Raw genomic sequence first — 20904 nt, forward strand, 5'->3', positions numbered from 1 at the left:
AAGATGAAGATCCTCCACCCAAATATGCACTAACTGAGGTTAATTTCCCATTCTGTATTTTATTCCTTTGTCACAAGGCCCCAGGTGGTCAACTGTTTCTTTTCTTTGTGCATCTACTCAATCTGCCTTTAAGAATATCTAAGCTATACAGCACCCGACTTTCTTGTTGTCTCCAAGTTTTAGTACATAGACTGCATTGCTGATCACCGTGGGGAAATGAGGAAAATGTCATTAATCAACAAAAGAGGGTTAGGGGTTCTGCGCCCTGCCTCCAATTTTACTATGATAAGCGAATGAAGCTCCCCAATCCTTCCCTTATTAGCTTTCATTTCCAACCTTTATCTTTTACAAATGTCATGTGACTCCTCACTTCTGTCATGGGCTACCTACATTTGTGAAGGCAAACTGTACCCAGCAATGCAACCCAATACATCTACTTTGCGGTCAGTGGGCAATTTACAATCTGAGTTCCAGTCAGCCTCTCCCAGTGCAGGGCGGCTGTTGGGGCATTTCTCACTGCTTACCCCCCTGGAATACACCATCTTGAACATGTGGAGTCAGGACAGTGCCAGGAGGATTGCAGGCCTTCGCGCTGGGTAACAGCTGAATCCCTAAGCTGGCTCCTCTGTGTCTGGCACCTTGCAAGGCTCTGGCCACTCCTGATGGGGACCCCTTCTCTTCATCAAGCCTACTACAGGATATTCCTTGCTGAAGAATCAAGGACTAATTTCTGGAGTAGGTTCTAGAATCTGCTTTTCTGTGGAACAGCTCAGAAGGAGCTGTACAGGAACAAAGTAGCAATGGAGGTTGAGAAAAACTCTTCCTAAGCTTACGAGTGAACAAGTTGCCTACAGTCCAGACCTCAAGAAAGGCCAAAGATTGGTTGGTAATTTCTGGGTAGCCTTAATGATCAGCTCACTCTCAAGATTGCTATTTACATCCAAAGAAGAAAATAAATCATTCCATTTTTATCAACTATTTAATGCACACTTAAAGGATACCAGACGTTAGAAACTACATTGAAGAAGACAAAGGTTTTTCTCCTTTAGAACTCAAGGTTTAGTGGGAGAAAAAGTTTACCGTAATCGCCCGCTTCTTCATTAATGAGTACAATTAAGGGAACTAAAGACCTACTATGCGCCCTCCACAAAACACCAAATCATTGTCATCAAGTTGATTCTGGCTCATAGACTCAGAGCGACTGTGCTCCTTAGAGATGGGTAAAACAGATATCTTTGTGATTGCTTCATGTGAGGCAAAATAGAAGATCCATTCACCCAAATCGCCTTTAAAAGATAACTGGGTCTTAAAGGTTTGTCTTCAAATAAACAGCCATCTAAATGAAGCATTGACTAAATCCATGTGGAGGCAGCAAATCAGCCTACATAAGCCAAATATCGTAAATAATAAAATCCAAATCTGAAGGCGGGAATAGTATCAGAGCTTAAACTTTGAACACCTGGTTTATAGAAGGCTACCGATGGCGGTGAAAGCCCCAAACATTTGCAAGGTCCCCCAGGAATTGCCTCTGACCACAAACCAGGGATGGGCATAGCTTTGCTGTCGCGAGGAGAGCATTGGAAAGATTATTGCAAATGCAGTCAGTTTAAAATTTATCACCTTATCTTTTGCTCTCTCTTTTGACTCATTTTACAGTTGTTTTAGTTTTTAGTGTTTTCTGCTTTCTTTTCACTTGAGGTTTTTCTTCATTTGAGGTTTCGATCTGTTTTACTTTGTTCTTATTGTTAGTTTCTGCTGTTGTTATTTTTGTTTGGTATGCTTCACGGGATATGAAATCTAGGATAGGTAAATCTATAGAGATCGTATCTGGATTAATGTTTTCTCGGGGGTATGACAGGAGAGGTTTTGGGAGCAGGTATGGGGAGCTAATACCAAGTCCAAGAAAGAGGGAAATATTCTAAAATCAATTGTGGTGGTGATTGCACAACTTTTCTTTAAATTATCGAACTATTGAATTGTATTAAATGTGAGTTATACATCAATAAAAACCTATTTTTTAAAAAGCATTTCTTGTGAGGAGAAGGAAAAGGTCAGTTTACCATTTTGTTTGCTTGCTTGTTCCCTTTTTTCCGAGACCTGTGTCTTGGTTCTGGAACATTTAAAAAGAGTTGTCTGTTTTGTGAGACTTCAGAGTCCTGGTAGAGTTGTTGATGAGCCATTAGCCTGCTCACTGAAACATCCGCAGTTCAAAGCCATAGCTGCCCAGCAGAAGAAAGATGATGCTGTCTGCTCCCAGAAGGATTTGCCGTCTCAGGAGTCTGAAGGAGCAGTTCTGTTCCTCTCTTTGGCTTCCCTATGCGTCAGTAGATGCTGACAGGGGGGCTGGGTTCATTTGGAAAAGGTCACAAGTCACTGCTTGTAGATACATGGAAACACAAACATAACCTGGAAGCAAATGAAACAATGTGAACACCACAGCCAACCCCTCCTTGTTCTGAACAGCTTCCTCTGTTCAGACGGGAACCTCAATTGTCTCAGGGAAGGACCGTCTGGGGGCCCCATTATAAATCCATTGATGAAGTTCTCATGACGTTTAACTACACTGGCTGAGTGGATGAAAGCAAATGACAATGTCAATATCTTCTTTTCTCGCCCCACGGAAGACCTCCTGACATTCCCGAGAAGGTGTCTCCCCTCCAAGGAGTCCCCTGACTTTGAGAATGGTCTCTCTGCCCTTTGCAGGTTGCTGATGGCCTGGCCCTGCCTCTCGCGTCTCATTTCCAACTATGTTTTGAGCTGTACTTCACTCTCCTCTGATGACGAATCAGCTCCTAGCTCTGCTCACGTGTGCTTTGCACTCACTCAATTGTTTCATGGCTTAGCTCGCATGTTCCCTCTTTCTGACTTTGTTCCACTCCTTCAGTGATCCACTCACTAAAATAAACCTTCGCCACTCCAGGACTGAATAAAGGCCCCTGTTCTGTGTTCTGGGAACTCCTTTCATGATTCAGGACTTTATCACTGGCTTTAACATAGCATACGCTTGTTTATTTCACTTCCCCTTAAAGCTTTGTGAAGACCAGGAGCCGAACATTCTGCTTTTGTTTTTAAACTTGATGCAAACTGCAGCATCTCGCACCTGCCACTCCTGTCCTGTGCCTTGCGTCGCTGCTGACTCCCCTTCCCTAGAGGACAGAGTAAGGCTTCCAAGGCGATGCATCTTTACAGAGACAAGGACCCACATCATTCTCCTGCAGAGACTGGTGACTCTGAACTTCACACCTTTCAGTTAGCAGCTCGGCAATTGATCCCTATGCTACCAGGAATCCTTATCTGCCACATCTGAAAGTAATGAAAAAAAGAAAAATAAATATAAATATATATTTGTCCAAGACTATTGCCTATTGCTTGAACTGCCAAACAATGAACAAATCTTTCTTGGAAGAAGAAGTCAGAATGCCCCTTAGAAGCTAGGATGGCAAAATTTCATCGCATGTACTTTGGACAGGTCGGTAGGAAGAACAACTACCCGGAGAAGGCGTCAAGCTTGGAAAGTACAGGGTCGGTGAAAAAGAGAACCCCTCAATGAGATGGACTGACCCAGGGGCTGCTCCAGTGGGCTCACCCAGCAGCCATTGTGTGATTGTGGCCTGGCCATGTTTTATGTTGCACATAAGGTCACCGTGAATCAGAACCTACTCACAAGCACCTCTTTTACTTAAAAGAACTTTTGGAATGGATGATGCTGATGCTAGTAAGTGGTAGATATTTATTCCTGTCATTTGATTTCAAAGTTTACAAAAATAATAACCCTGGTGGAATTCCCAAAGTGCCACCTAGTTTGACATTTTAGCTAAAAGTCTCAGAACCACTATTCCAGCATTTTAAAATAAAATACATCCAGGGTGAGGAAATGAGTCTGTAAGGCAGCCAGTGTGGGGGTAGGTTGCAAGAACAGTAGAGAAATGGAACACAGACCGAGAACACTGGCCTTCATTTCAGGGAGAGGCAGAGATACAGGTTCCGAACTGAGCTCTGCCCTCATCATGGATGACCTTCGGCCACATTCCTTTAATCCCTGGGACTGCCCATCAGACTTGCTGATCTCTAACAGGCGGCAATGGGCCCAGATCTCCTCCAAAGACTTCCTGCTCTGTGTTTGTTGCTTTGTGTTTTTTCCGTCACCTCCTGAGGCTAAAGTTTGCCTTGGAGATGTCCTTAGGTATTTGTCATTCCATTCTTTCTGCAGACCCTGTCCTACAACAAATATAACCTCAAACCCCAATCAAGTGAGAAGCAAGCCAAGGAGATTCTGATCCGTCGCCAGAACACCTGGAGGGAGAGCATGAGGAAAGGCCACAGTCTACCGTGGGCAAAGCCGGTACGGATTTGCACGGCTGTCTTGGGACATTCCTTTACTTAGCAAATGTTGACTGTCTGATAACTGGGCTTGTTCCTGTCCAGGGCCTCTTTGGGTGGACTACTGTTGATATTATAATAAATGACCCTTGTTTCCAGAGAAATACAAAAGTAAGAAAGCGCAGGTCGCAAGGCAACCTCCTTTTCCGGGTCTGGGTCTTCCGAAGCTGTGGCCATGGGAGATTTGCTAGTGCACTGGACTTTAGAAGTGGCCGGACATGCGTGCTGGGCTGTGTCCAGGGACAAACACTGTGACATTTAGACTGAACATTCTCGGAGAATATCCAGCGACCAGAGCATCTGTTTCTAAAGGGCTTATTTCTACTCTCAGGACGATAGGAGGGGAAGCACCTTTTTGCCAAGACACCTGGGCCTCTTCTTCATCAAACCCTCTGTGTCCGTGCACTCTGTCTATCTAAGGCCATCTCCCGCCCACGCGACTCGGATTTCTATCTGCAGACTGGTCTAGAGCAGACCTTAATCACTAAGCTCCGTGAAGGTCTGCTAGTGTCTTTGAGAGACTCGTGAGAGTCCATTTTACTGTGGGAGGGAAAGGAAATTAGCATAGAAAGCTGAGGAAATCCAGAAAGCAGTAAAGCAAACACAATACTTCAGGATAGACCAGTGTCCTTCACCTTCTTTGCCATGTGAAACATGTAACTGTCGTAATTCTGCATTCTATCTCCATTTGTTACTCACAGGCTGGCACCAAAAACATCCGCTACCTCTCCTTTCCTTACAGCGATCCTCAGACAGCGCCGGGAGAGGCAAGGGCTGCGGAGCTCCCAGGTAATGCGCATGCTTTGTCCTCTTGTAGGAGGGGCTAGGACATGTTTCCTACAAATGATCAGGTAGGATGCTATGGATTATAGATCAAAAGGTAAAAATCAAGGACAACGTGTAGGTACTAATAACAAGAAAAAAATGATGAAATTCAAACGTTGTTAAGGAATTTCAATGTATAACTTAAATTAATGATGAAATTGGTCTCATCTTTAAAAGTTTTAGCCATTGAAAAATGCAACTGTGACTCTTAGGTCTTATAGAAAAAAAATCAATGGATTCAATATGGCCCAAGGACCATAACTTTATTGACTCTTTTGATAAGATAGCAGGGTTAATTCTTTGAAGTTGTAGAATTTATGTACAGTTTACATATTACCCAAATTCTCCAAAGTGGATTAAATTTTTGCTAAAATATGCAATCAAGACTATGATTAAATATTTCCCAGTTAATAACTAATTCTTAAGTCAAATTATTGGTCTTGAGACTAACGAAAATGGTTTTCTAATGAGAGAGAGAGAGAGAGAGAGAGAGAGAGAGAGAGAGAGAGAGAGAGAGAGAGAGAGAGAGAGAGAGAGAGAGAGAGAGAAATAGTGATTGCCTATCAGCAGCAGGGAAGGCGCCCTGGTGGGGCAGTGCTTATGAGTTGGACGGCTCACCGCCCAAGGGCCGTGCACAAGCCCCGCTGCTCCTCGAGAAAGACAGGCGTTCCATTCCTGTAAAGCAGCGCTTCTCAACCTGTGGGTCGAGACCCCTTTGGGGGTCGAAAGACCCTTTCACAGGAGTCACCTAAGACCATTGGAAAACACATTTCTGATGTCTCCAGGCAGGTCCACCCACATGCAGATACGCCCGCCTACAAGCACCCGGCGTGAACACGGTTACCCAGGCTACACCGTGCTTCAAGACAAAATTTCATTTATTTGTCATTAGAACTCAATATGCCACAATATATAATTACATATTGTTTTTGTGATGAATCACTATGCTTTCATTATGTTCAATTTGTAACCATGAAAATACATAAATATATACTGCCTATCAGATATTTACATGATGATTCATAACAGTAGCAAAGTACAATGATGAAGTAGCAATGAGAATAATTTTATGGTTGGGGTCACCACAACATGAGGACCTGTATTACAGGGTCGCGGCGTTAGGAAGGTTGAGAACCACTACCTTCAAGAGTTACCATCAGGGAAATCCGCAGGGGCAGTTCTACCCTGGTTATAGGATCGGTAGGGGTTGGAATCCACTCGATGGCCGGGAGCTTGAGTTTATTTTTGATTTTTTTTAATATACCAGCAAAAGGTAGTATACACACAAACACACATACACCTTGGAGTTATTGGGATTTAATTCCAGACCACCATAACAAAGCAAACATCATACAACTATGACTCACACAGTATTTTTGGTTTTCCAATGCACTGTAAAGGTTACGTTTACAGTACACTGTAGTGTGACAAGTGTATCATAGTATTATGGAAAAAAATCTGAAATATTATAAGAATTACCAAAATGTGACACAGAGGCAGGAAGTGAATGCATGTTGTCGGAACATGGTGCCAATAGACTAATTCAATAAAAAGCTGCCAGAAACTTTGAATTTGTTAACATTTCTAAAACACAAAATGCATTACTGCGAAGTGCAGTAAGGCAAAGTTCAATGAAAGAAGTATACCTGTATATGTATGTATATGTATATATATATATATGAATATATAAAATGAGACAGAGTAGAATTATCCCTCTGGTTTTCTGAGACTTTACATCTTTTTTTTTTTAATGCTTTTACTGGGGGCTCTTCCAACTCTTATCATACATTGATCCCGTGTGTCAAGCACATTTGCACATTTGCTGCCATTACATTTTCAAAGCATTCTCATCCTACTTCAACCCCTCATATCAGCTCCCCACTTCTTTCCCCTCTCTCCCCTGCCCGCTCTCCCTCACAAACCCTTGATAAGTTATAGATTTTTTTTCCATATCTTACATTGTCCCCGTTGTCCCTCACCCACTTTTCCATTATTCGTCGCCCTGGGAGGGGGTTCTAGTTGATCCTTGTGGTCATTTCTTCCTTTCATCCCCACCGTCCCTAATCCTCCTGGTATCTCTACTCTCATTGTTGACCCTGAGGGGTTTATCTATCCGTATCCTGATTCCCCATGTTGTGGCTTATCCATAGCAGTGTGCATGCTCTGGTCTAATCTGCTTTGTAAGGGGGAATTGAGGTCATGATACCACGGTGAAGGAAGCACCAAAGCGATAGAGGTAAGTTGTGTGTTTCATCGGTGCTATACTGCACCCTGACAGGCTCATCTCTTTCCTGTGATACCTCTGTGAGGGTATGTCCAATTGTCTACAGATGGGCATTGGGTCTCCATTCCATTCTCCGCCCCCCCCCCCCACCCAATTCACCTTCGGTGTGGTATTGTTCTGGGTCTTAGATGCCTGATACCAGATACCATCGACACCTCATGATCACACAGGCTGGTGTGCTTCTTCCATGTGGGCTTTGCTGCTTCTTAGCTAGATGGCCACTTATTTATCTTCAAGCCTTTAAGACCTTGGACATTATATCTTTTGATAGCAGGGTACCATCGGCTTTCTTCACCACATTTTCTATGCACCCATTTTGTCTTCAGCAATTGTGTTGGGAAGGTGAGCATCACAGAATGCTGATTGTTAGAACAAAGTGTTCTTGTGTTAAGGGGGTACTTGAGTTGAGGCTTAATGTCCATCTGCAACCTTAATTCTTAACATATAGATGTGAATGCATAGTTTTATTCTCTCATTATATATATGTATATATATATATTTTATATATACATGCCTGTATTTAGCCCTCTATAAATGCCCTCTGCCTCCTGGTTCTTTCCTCTATTTCCTTTTTACTTCCCTTTTGTCCCACCATCATGTTCAGCCTTTATTCGGGTTTAGTAATCCCTCGCTGCTATACTTCCCTTGATTGAGCCCCACTAGGCATCCTATGACCTTCCTTCCATTGATTTTAGTTCACTTGTTATTCCCTTGTCCCTAGGTTGGTTCCCTCCCCCTTCCCTTCACCCAACCCCCCTTTTCCCCAGTATCCCTGCGGAACCATTGGGCTGGTTTTTTCATCTCCGAATTATTTATCCCACCTATCTTATCTAGATAGACATGCAGATACATAATAAGTGTAAAAAATAGGCAAAGCCAAATAAAACAACAGAGGAAGTCAAAACCAACAAAACAATAACAACAACAGTAGAAAGCAAGAACAAAATAGCAATAACAAAAAGAAAGCCACTAACAAAAATGGAAAAAAATCCTATAAATAGTTCAAAGTCTGTTTGTTGGCCTTTCTGAGTGTTTTGCAGTTGAGTCTGGTGGGGTGCCACACTCTGTCTCCCAAGTCTATTTTTGGTGTTCCCGGGGGTTTCATCAGTCTGCTCCCCCTGCTGCTCTGCTGCGTGTCCTCAGTGCCTCGCCCCAGCGTGATGGGGCCAGACCGGGCACTATTCCCGCACTTTCTCCAGTGCTGTCCCCCACAGTGTCATGGTTCAGTGAGGGATGCTGTGTCCCATGGTGGGGCCAGCCCTACAGTCCTCCCCATGCGTTGTCTGCTCCGCTCAGGAACATCACCCTTGGGGCTTGGTGGGCCAGGATATCCTCTCCTCCCTCTCCATCCCTTTGCGTTTCACCTGTGTGGTCTAATCTGACATGTCCCTCTCCCCAAGCTGTAGTCCCAGTGCTGTCCTCTGAAGTGCATTCTTCTCAGGGGGTGGGGGTGGGGAGAGGGTGTCCACATAGAGACTTTGAATCTTGATGAGAGCTGACAGCTTCATATATCTCCTGTGGAGTGGTGGCTTAGTGCAAACCATTGACCTTGTGGATAATGGCCCACTACATGAGCAGAGCTTTAAGATAAACTAAATGTATAGAATTAAATCTTTGAAGGCAAATATATTATTTTATTTTAAATAGAGCTTCACTTTTTCTAATTTAAAAATATACTTGATATAAAATAAAACTAAGTAATGGGGGAAAGTATAAAAAGGAGCATTAAATGTAATTAAAACCATAACATCCAGATATAGTCACTTTAAATATGTTGGCAAACATTCTTCTATGTTTGTGTGTACCATCCCTACCCTACTGGATAACAAAAATTCACAGAAGCACAAGCATCATCTGATATGTAGCAAAGTATAACTTGCTGTTTTCTGATTTTTATAAATTGCCTATTTCATTCAACTGTGTATTGTGGACATAGTTTCATGTCAATAAATGTGCAACGAGCAATCATTGTTGTAAGTGTTGATCCAATTAGCTCCAACTCATGATGAGTTTCTGTATGAGAGTATGAAATGGTCCCCAGTCCTGTGTCATCTATCTTACCGAATAGCATTTGTATAGGAGCACCGTAATTTATTCAACCAACTCTTTATTAATAAATATCTAAAGTATTTTTAATTTTGAAAAAATATAAAGCAATGATATTTAATAATTAGTCTTACACCACTTGTGATTGATCATTATACTAATAACCAATCACTTCTTAGTATATTGGAAGTGACATTTTTAGGCTGTTATAATTTATATTTACTTATATATAGATGTAATGTTTTCAGAAGACATTTGAGTTACTCAATGTCTTCTGAAATAACATCAATTATTTATCCCCTCATCAATAATCTATGAGAATTCTCATTTCCAAGAACCTTTACCATCACTGGATTGTTTAAAACTTTTAAAATGACTTATTGTAGGATATGAGAATTTATACACAATATTTAATTTTCATACAAATCTCTGATATTGAGTAAGTTTAAATGCATTTTTATGTTATTATAGATAACTCTATTTCTTTCAGGGAATTTTTTGTTTGGGTCTTAATGTAGATTTAGGCTTTGTTTTCTATTTGTTGGTTATTTTTTTAAAAGTTAATTTGAAGACTTCTTTATATTATTGAAAGAGCCAACATTCCATATTTGTTGCTAATGAGTTTTCCTCAAGTTTCACACTTATATATATATTTTTTTCCACTTATAGTTTCTAATTCATTCTAATTATCAAACCTTTTAGAGAATAATTAAATATAATTCACCTATATTCATGGCTTAATTTTCACATTTATGTTTCAATGCTTCTGAAGCTTCTTTGTAAAATAATTACAAAAAACACATTTCATATATATGTGTGTGTGTGTGTGTGTTGTGTATTTCCCCCGAAATGACTATACTACAATCATAATGTCACCTCTTCCTCTTTTATGATTTCCTACTAATCATACTAAAGCAATTTAACCGGGAGATAATTTTGAACTCTCAATTCTGTTTAATTGTTCAGATAATCTACTGCTGGCCCACAGTCTTATAACCAGTATTAACTTAATTTTTAAGCAACTATTCCACAAAAAAAGTTAAGAAAAATCAGCAGATACAAGGATGTTATTCCCAAGATCTCCCTCCTACTGGCTAAATCAACACACACATACACACACACTAAGTGAAAGTGAAAGATGGGGATCTTACTTTGGTTGCTGAAGCAAGGAGCGAGCCAGGACTAGAGTTCTAAGGAAAGCCCCCTGAAAAAGGAGGATTTGCAGAGGATTTGTACAAACGTACACCCAAAGCAAATTGAGGTGGCCATAGAATATGCAACATGTTTCTGAGGAATGGTCCTGAATATGCATTAGGGTATGGGTACAATTCTTGTCTACAAAATAGCTTGTCTGACTATTTGGTCTTAAATGTTGTTTTAGTTGGTCTAGTGATCTGCCCATCAACTTTCTGTTCCTTTACAAAGCTCTTTTGTTCTGGTTGCCAGTCAGTCTCCTTTCTGTGCATGCTCAACTGGCCAGATCTGGCTACAACCCATATTCACTTACTCTGAAGGGATACTTTCCCTGGAAGAAAAGGGTTCAAAAGAAACAGATGAATAGGAGGGAAAGAGCTGAAAGACAGTTTAAGCATAGACACTCTATGGAATTTGTTTCAACATTCTGTGGCAATAACTCATATACCCTAAGGGTAGGCTCATTGGGCAATCCCTGGAATTTACAAGGTTATGTAAGTGTGAGCAGGTTAGGGAAGAGTCTCAAAGAATAGACAAGATTTCTATATACAAACGTGCTTTTAAAGCTGATGTTCCTCACGATGCTCGATTGTATAGAAAGACTGTCTCGCAGTTACTTCTTATGAAATGAAAATAGTGTGTCAATCAGTATCCTATGGCTGCAATAGTAGGGGATACAGATCAGTCTCATTTGAGCACCAATTTATAAACTTCCAGTAACGCATCAATGAATAGCATGGGGATCATTAAAAAATAGCATACCAATGCAAAGTTGAGTTTATTCCAGCAAGGTGAGGATTGCTTAATACTTGAGAGAAGGTCTTTTTGTTTCAATAGATGTACCACTCATACTTTATAGCATTGATACAGTAAAAGGCCTAAAACACCAGGAAAAAATACAAAGAACCTGTATGAGTTAAAGAAAATAAAATTACTTTTCTCTCTGTAAAAGGATGGTATTGGTACCCACTACTTCAGCGGTCTGGCTCTCAGGCAAAACAAGTCAGTGTACAGAAAATGCTGCTACAAAGTGCTTGGAACCAAGGAAATACAAAATAAATATTAGCTATTATTATTACTCTTTAAAGATGTGAAAGAAAACTTGAAGACATGAGTAGATGTAGGAACCCTCAAAAAGAAAGGTAACACTTCAAAAATGTGTTGTGTCTACAGGAATTAATCCCAAAATGATTAGGATTGCAATCTTAGTCCTGCCAATATGGCTTTCTTTCAAAAGCGATCAAGAGGCTCTACATTTACTCGGAATCAGCAAGGGGAGAGGAGTTAGATTAGCGATCTGGAATGGAAAAGTAATGAAGTGGGATGTACTTTACCAGTTATTATTTGGTTTTATGTAGGCAGGTCCAGCTCACAGTGACCTCATGTACAACAGAAGGAAACACTGCCCTCTCCTTTGCCGTCCTCACAAGTGGTCTGTTCGAGCTTATTGATAAAGCCACGGTGTCGACCCATCCCTTTGAGAGTCTTCCTCTTTTTGATGATCCTCTACTTTGCTAAGCCTGACGTCCTCTTCCAGGGACTGTTTTGTTTTGTTTTCATGCTAACACGTCCAAAGCACCATCCTTGCTTCTAAGGAGCATCTTTAACATACCTCTTCCAAGACATGCTTGTTTGCTTCTCTGGCCGTCCATGGGACTTTCAATATTCTTTACCAACACCATAACTCAAATGTAACAATTCTTTCATAACCCTCCCTATTCCTTGTGCAGCGTTCACATGCATATAAGGCGATTGAAGGAATCGTGCCTTGCATCAGGCACACCTGAGTCAAGGACACCCTTACTGCTCAACACGATTCAAGACAAGAAGTCTTCTGTAGCAGATCTCCCCAGTGGAGCTCTTTGTTTGATTTATTGACCCCTGCTTCCATGAGTATTGATCATGCAGACAAGTAAAATGAAAATCCTGGATAACTTCAATCTTCCTTTGTTTATCAAGTTGTTGTGTATTGGTCCAGTTGTGAGGGTTTTTATTTTTGTTTTGTTTTTAACAGTGAGTTGCAATTCATATTAAAAGCTGTGGTCTTTTCATCTTCAGCATTAAGTACTTCAAATCCGCTTCACTTTCAATCAAGGTTGGTGGCATCATCTGCTTATTGCCAATTCTTAAGGAACCTTTCTCCAATCCGAATGCCTGGCTCTTCTTCATATCGTCCATCTTCTCAGATTATTTGCTCAGAATACAGATTGAATAAATATGCCAAAATGTTACAACACTGCTGTGCAGTTTTCCTGGCTTTAAACCATTCAGTATTCCTTTGTTCTGTATAATGTTATTGTGACATATATACAGGTTTCACAGGAGCAGAATTAAGTGTTTTATAATTTCCATTTTTCCTAATGTTATCCATAGTTTGCTCTGAGCTGCATAGCTTTGTATAGTCAATGAAATGCAAGTAAACCTATTCTTGATGTCCTTGCTTTCAGACAGGAGCCCTGGTGGTTACCCAGTGGGCTCCAATCTGTATGTTCAGCAGTCCCAGACCATCACCAGCTTTGAGGAGGAAAGACTGGGCCTTCTAGCCCATGAGCAGTTACAGTCTCAGAAACCCACAGGGGAAACTATGAGTCAGCACTAACTCGGTGACAGCAAGTTTGGTTTTTTTTTTCTGCTTTCTGCCATTACCTGTCTGATAGTAACAAAAAAACGGTTCATTTCATATCCTGTTCTAAATCCAGCTTGAATTCTTGGAAGCTCCTTGTCAATATACTGTTTCAACTATTTTTATTTCCCTTTTTTATAAATAATTTTATTGAGGGCTCTTACAGCTGTTATAAGAATCCATACATCAGTTGTATCAAGCACATTTATACATATGTTGCCATCATCATTTTCATAGCATTTTCTTTCTACTTGAGCCCTTGGAATCAGCTCCCCTTTTATTTCATCCCTCCCCCACCTGCCCACCCTCATGAACCCTTGATAAAATATAAATGATAATTATTTTCATATCTCACACTGTCTGCTGTCTTCCTTCACCCATGTTTCTGTTGTTCCTCCCCCTCAGGGGTGGTGGTGGTGGTGGTGGTGAGGGTGGGGATTAATTCATTGATCCTTGTGATTGGTTCCCTCTTTCTCTCCCTTCTCGCCTCACATTCCCCCTACTCTCATGATATCACTTCTCCCATTTTTGTTCATGAGGCCTTATCTATCCTGGATTCTGTGTGTTGAGAGCTCTTATCTGAACCAGTGTACATGCTCCAGTCTAGTCGGATTTGTAAAGTAGAACTGAGGTCATGATAGCGCAGCGTGGGGGGGGGCATTAAAGAATTAGAGGAATGTGGTGGGTTTCATCAGTGCTAGACTGAATCCTGGCCGGCTTGTCCCTTTCTTGTCACCCTTCTGTAAGGAGATGTCCCATTGCCTACTCGAACTCCCCTCATTCACATCCATATGATTGTTTGTTTTGGGTCTTCTGATACCTGATCCTGTCGACACCTCTTGATCACAAAGCCTGGTGTGCTTCTTCCATGTGAGCTTTGTTCCATCCTGCTAGAAGGCCACTTGTTTAACTTCAAACCTTTAAGACACCGGACGCTCTATCGTCTAATAGCTGAGCACTATTAGCTATGTCTTTACCACATTTGTTTATGTACCAATTTTGACTTCTACAATCCTGTTGGGAAGGTGAGTATCACAGAATATCAAGTTATTAGAACAAAGTATTCTTGCATTGACTTGAGTAGAGGCCCAATGTATATCTTCTACCTTGATAGTTAAGATATAAATATATAAATATATTTGTACAGAGACCTATATCCCTATCATTATATATTGTGATAGTCTGGGTTGACTAGAGAAACAAATCCAGAGACATTCATATATACAAGAAAACATCCCCGGCAGTCCAGATCAAGTCCACAAGTCTGATGTTAGCCCATATATCTGATACCAATCTCTAAATTCCTCTTCAGACTCACGAAATACATGCAATGGCACTGAATGCAGGAAGATCACAGGCCAGTGGGTGGAAAGTCTTGTGGATCTAGTGGCGGTACAAGTATCTCAGTGCTGGCGTGGGTCTCCACATGGCTCCTCCAGCTCCAGGACTCTAGTTTAGCTCCATGTGTCTTGTCACCAGGAACATCAAGCAGAGAGTCTGTGTGTCCCGCCACCAGTGGGCTATTTATGTCCTTAGCACCTACAAATGAGGTCATCAAGCTGTGATCTGTTTGAGAAGCTAAACTCCACCCTTCACTCTTAATAGTCTCAAATTGACAACAGATCATGTAGGTACCACATATATTAATACATTTACATATACATGCCTATATTTATGCCTCTATAAATGTCTTTTGCCTCCGAGTTCTTTCTTCTATTTCCTTTTACTTTACTCCTGTCCCACTATCATGTTCAATGTTCGTTTGGCTCTCAGTAATTCCTCTTGGTTACCTTGCACTTAATCAAACCCCACCAGGCAAAATGATCTTCAGTGAAATTTTACTGGTGTCTAATATTCGTGATATTATTTAATAACTTTCATATTCTGTTGGGTCACATTTCTTTGGAATATGGATCTGTTGCAAATTGTCTGACAAATTTATGGGTATGGACGAGTGAGTGTGCCCAGTCCTGTAACAATTTGTTGAAACATTTCCATTGATATTCTGTCAGTTACTGGAGGCAGGTTTTTTTTACCAATGCCTTCAGTGAAACTTGACCCACCTCCTTCAATGCCACCTCCTTCAGTACTTTCAATATCTCCTTCTTACCTTCAGTAAATGCTTAAAGAGTCCCTCTCCTGCTGGCACAGTGACCCTGTCCATTCCTTCTATCTTTTCTGGATGCTTCCTGCAGCATTCAACATTTTCTGAATAGAATTCTTCAATATCGCAACCAGACACTGAAATTTTTATCCAGTTCTTTAAGCTTGAGAACTAGTGAGGTGTTCTTCCCATTTGCCTTTTCAACCCAAGATCCACATTGCATTCACTACTTTGTCACTCCCACGGACCTTCAGGTTTTTCTGTTCAGCTCATTAATTTAATCATTTCTCCCATTAGGGCTAGCGACTCAATCCTCAAGCACAGATCTCAGAGTCTCTTGTGACGTTAATCTGATGACTTTGGATTTCACTGGGTTCATGTTTTGTACATCCACATCCTGTTTATTAATGGGTGTGTGCAGTTTCTGCTCATTTTGTGTCATGCTCTATCGGCACATGAAGATCTTGAAAGCTTTCCTCAATTGGTTGATTTGACTTCTCCAGTAATATTTTGTGTGCTCTCTACCCGCCCTATATCAGATGATTATTTGTGGCTCTTAATAAGGCTTTCTGTCACTAATCTATCAGAAGTGACATGCTCTTCCAGTGGGTGTCCCTGCTGATGTGTCCCCCACCAGGGGCCTGCAGTTACAAGAAAGGGCTGGGAGGGCTCAGGGAGGCAGAGAACACCAAGAGAGTTGGCCCTGAAACAATCAGCCTTTAATCAGCAAGCTGTGACTCCAAGAGCCATTTCCTTCCTATCTTTCCCTCCCCGCCCCACCCCCCACCACGGCCCAGTTAGAGCTTATCTGGTTCCTGACTGATGAATGCCGTTTCGGAACTCCTTTTGCACCCTTGGGTGGCTTCAAAACCTCGGGGAAGAGAGAAAAGGGGAATGGAGTTTCTAGGCCTCTGCTTACTGTATGTTGCTAAATTTCATCCTCTCATGCCCTTTATTGAGGAAGCCCTCCAAGAAATGGGTTGACACAGTGACTGGGTACCAAAGGTGAGGATGAGAGAGGACCAGACCTTCTGGTATTCTGTCACCTCAAATGACAGAGTTCTTCCCTTTATTTCAGGATGGTCATAGCACAGTGGCAGGGCAGTTTTCACTGGTAACCTGCTATAAAAATTTCTTTCTCAGTTATGTTTGCTTCTGGAGGTCTATGGCAAAGATGCAGTGGTGATACTTTGCACCAAGACCCTTTGGGGATAAGTGATCACATCTTGCCTCTCTTGGACTACGATGGAGAGATACTTTGAGCATAGATATGAAATCCTAGACCTTCCAGATTTCAGAATAAGAGGCTGTCTCCCTTAGGACATCCACATGAGAAGAACTGCTGTTAGAAAAGGCAGCTTTACAATCCAACATGGAGGCTAGGCTGCTGTCACAACTTTAACATGGAGCTGTGTCTCCACTGCCAGCCTGACCTCTTCCCACACAAGGGGTTCTCTGAGTTTAGACGCTCCTCCAATACCCTCTGAGTCCGACCCGCTCAGTGACGTCCAACAATAACAGCAGCAACATAATTCAGCTCTCCCTTGACCTGAGATGACAGTGCTGAACTTGATTGTTTCTTTATTCCATTTTTTCATCTTGTAGTTTGAGTGAACAGCTAAAGAGTATATAGAGTTTCCACTCAACAATGAGGGCGCATTTTATTCATTACATGAACAACATCTTTCCCACTTCCTCCCTGGGCTCCCCATCTTTCCTTGCCCTTCCGGTCCTCTGTGCTTTGTTTTAGAGCAGATGGTTGCCCGTTCGGTCCCTTAGGGTCCCTTCTTGGTGCTACTTTGTCACTTCACAGGCCTGTCTTTGGTTTCACTGAAATTTGATCTCTATGTTATTTTCCTTCCCTTACTAAGGCAGAAAACAGAAGAATAGAAATTCCGATTGTTCTGCAATGGATGCATTGACCTGTCCCCAGAATGGCACTGGCCTGGGTGTTCATGGGAAGGAAAGTTATACAAAGGACGAAGCACAGGCCCCACCATTCCTTCTTTCCTTTGGCTTTCCAGCCACATATTAAAATCATTTTAAACACATTTAACAAGTGTGTTTAAGTTTTAATTTTTAAAATTTAATTAGAAATTTTAAATTGTAAAAATATTTCCAGTCCCATTAAATAAAAACAATTTCTACACAGAATACGTAAAGATTTTCTGGTGTTCCAGATCCTAAAAATAAGTTTCTGAAGTATTAACCTTTGGGCATTTTAGTTCCAGCTGTGGGGCAGTGTGTGCATTGTGTGTGTGTGTGTGTGTTTGTGTGTGTGTGTGTGTGTGTAAGGAGTGAAACCAATGCTTCATTCTGACTCATAGAGACCCTGTAGGCTAGAGTAAAAATTCCCCATGGGATTTCTAAGGATGCAAATCTCTCTGGAAGGAGGTGATGTCATCTGTCTTCTGCATAGCAACTGGGGCATTCCAATCCCAACCTTTGGTTCTAACTACTGCACCAGGAAAGTGAGAAAAGGAAAATTACTTTCGAATTTTCTTGAAGATATTTTAAAATAGCCAGATTCTCAGATCTCTGGTGCTACTGTGGGTTACGAGTTGGGCTGTTAGCCATGAGATCTTTGAACGTAGCAGATGACCCATGCTTCTGTAAAGGTTTACAGCCTCTAAAACCCGAAGGGAAAGTTTTGCTCAATCCTACAGGTTGGCTGGCTATGGACTATGAGTTGGAACTGACTTGAGAGCCATGTGCTATGTAATATTTGAAGGGGAAATAAAGCTATCATATTGAAATTCAAGGGAATATGAATAGATGAAATGTGTGGAATATATTATATACTTCTGAAGACATGTGCACGTTGAATAGCAGAAAGGCAAGGTCATATAACTTATTAGCTATTTGGAAGGTAAATGGAGAGAGACATTATATAACTATCAGAGTTCCTCTATGCCCCTCATTTAAAAAAGTCTACGCATTAATGTTGGTTATCTTCAAGTCACCTCTAACTCGGACAACAACATGGATATACAAATAAAATGATGCTTGGTCCTACATCATCTCCCTAGTAATAAGTATATTAAACAGACTATTATAGTCTATTATGTTTTCATTGGCTAGATTTCAGAAGTAGACGTCCAAGCCTTTTTTCCTAGTCCATCCAAATCAGGAAGCTCTACTGAAACGTTCTCATTATCACGGCAACACACAGTCCTCCACAGGCAGCAAAGTGGTGATGTGTGTTGGCTAGGAATCAAGCCCAGGTTTTCTGCCCAAGGCAACCATTCTACCACTAACCCTCTACTGCCCTCATGGACCATAGATTAAAAAAGTGAACTAGAAAGGCTCTACTCTAATTCCAGTACCGTCTAGACAAGCTGTATGATATTAAAAAGCGACTTCACTTTGTCTTCTTGAGAAACCTCAGCTTCTCTAGCAAGGAAATGAGGACCACAGTCTGACTCATCTCAAAGGACATATATGAAAGACGATCTAGACAGTGACAGAAACATAACAATCCCTCAAAAAATAGCAGTTATTATGATTAGGGGTCCTAGTGGCACAATGATTAAGCTGCAAAGAGTTGGTAATTCAGCCCACCAGACACCCCATGAGAGAAAGAAGAAGAAACAGTCTACTTCGATAAAGATTGGAGCATTAGCCTTTCTATAGGGTAAGTCTAGTCTACCCTATAGGGTCACTATGAATCAGAATTGACACGGCTGTGATTTTAAAACATGTTATCATTATTGTTGCCATGTGTCTTCAGCCCAGTTCTCTAGAGTAGAAAAAACCTACTTTCTCTATACATAAAGCAGATATATGTACTTATACAAAGAGTCTGCTGTCATGGGAGTTGTAGAGGCAGGCAGAGGCTGGGTGTCAAGCTGGACACTTTCTTGATTGGGGCAGCTACAGAGACTGATGAATTCAGCATTGGGGGTGCAGATGGCAGGCTTCTGGCTACAGAGGCCAATGAATCCAAGGTTGGGACTCCCAGTGTTGTCAGGCAGTCCAGCTGACCACGGACTAATCTAAAGAACCTGAGGCCAGATGACACGCCAGATGTAGGATCCTGAACCAGTAAAAAGCAAGCAAGTTTTTCCATAGCATCCATGTATATCGTAAACCAAGCCAACCTCCCAGGAAAAAACAAACAAACTTCCTTTCATTTAATAGCTGGCAGATGAATCAATTAATAGCAGATTTCTTTGTGAGAGTAAAAGTTAGCTCTCACCAAGGGGGATTATTACCTTTGAACTGCTAAACCACTGAGAATCCTGACCTAGTGTAAGAGTGCCATCAGGTTATCTTGGCTATCACTCCACTGCATGCCAGTCACGGTGCGTTTGTTCAGTCACCTCCTTCTGACAAACAGCATTCTGTCACGCTTGTTTTGCCCGGCACAGTTCACTGCTGGGGTCCTTCTCGTCTCTGCTTCTATACTATTGCCTCCTCGGCGGTGAAAGGTAGGAAACTGAGACTTAACGCTTTCAGGCAATCACTGATTAAAGAACAAACCAACGTAAAACCAACTAAGTTTACAGAGCAGTACCATGCACCCTTTATTTTTGCTGTGTTTCTCTTGGTGCCCCTGATTACCCTGGGCGACACCCAGCATTATAAGATCAGACAGATCTGATGATTTGATACTCTCATGTCACCTGAGGAAAACTGGCTCAGTGATGTCCGTGTCTTTCTACAAGCTTATTATATTGCTTATAGTGACTCTGTTTCCCACCCTCTTTGGGTAGTGATCGTGGAACGGGAAAATATGTTGATAAGAAAGTTGACTCTAAGAGCTAGAACCTAAAAACATCAAACCAAAAGCCCTTTGTTCCATTTAAAATTCTTGCCGTCTATTAAATCTGGACGCTCCTCTATCTCCTTCTGTTCTCCTCATCTTGTTGCCTTGTTGTTCTAGGTGACGACAGCAGTGATTCCGGATCCCCTTCCATCATTTTCAGTGCACACTCTCCAACAAGATCATTTCAGGACAGCCGGCCACCCCAAGAAACTGTCCCATTGAGGAGCTTACACAAAGGAGGGCCGCCGTTCAGCTTTGGTTACTCAAGAAATACAAGCCAAGAAGAGCACACCGGCAGCATCCGAAGGGCAGCTTCGAGGCCCAGACAGCTCTTTCACGCAGTGAGCGAGGAGGGTGAATCTGGCGAGGAAAGTGAGGACGAGATGCCACCATTTGGGTCCAGGTGGACAGCCGAGCGCAGACATGGCAGGGAACACCACAAATCCCACAGTCCTTTACTCCAAAGAAAGTAGTTCAGTTGTCTCCAGAATTGTTCCCGTAGTTTTCAGGAGGGCCTCTCTCCTTTTTATTTGTCAGAAGCGGGTTCCCAGCTCTGTAAGACTAACTGGCTTTCCTCCCTCAAGCCACTAGACATTTGTATGTGAAGAGACAGAGAGATTCCTCTGAAGACTGGGAGGGAAGTTAGAGACTGCTGCATAGTCTGCTGCTGGTTTCCCAGC

At 41.8% G+C, this 20904-nt stretch overlaps 1 protein-coding gene across 1 annotated transcript in view; it reads left to right on the forward strand.

Annotated features, from left to right (window-relative positions):
* The window catches only part of SLC9A4 (solute carrier family 9 member A4), an 83643-nt gene extending 62946 nt beyond the window's left edge, over positions 1–20697 (forward strand). The window contains exons 10-12 of the mRNA XM_075562571.1: positions 4211–4342; positions 5082–5169; positions 20342–20697. Coding sequence (XP_075418686.1) covers positions 4211–4342; positions 5082–5169; positions 20342–20697 — 576 coding nt within the window. The remainder of the gene's footprint in view (positions 1–4210; positions 4343–5081; positions 5170–20341) is intronic.
* Positions 20698–20904: the final 207 nt, after the last annotated feature.

The sequence above is a fragment of the Tenrec ecaudatus genome, chromosome 11 (genome assembly GCF_050624435.1).
Source record: "Tenrec ecaudatus isolate mTenEca1 chromosome 11, mTenEca1.hap1, whole genome shotgun sequence".
NCBI classification, from domain to species: domain Eukaryota; kingdom Metazoa; phylum Chordata; class Mammalia; order Afrosoricida; family Tenrecidae; genus Tenrec; species Tenrec ecaudatus.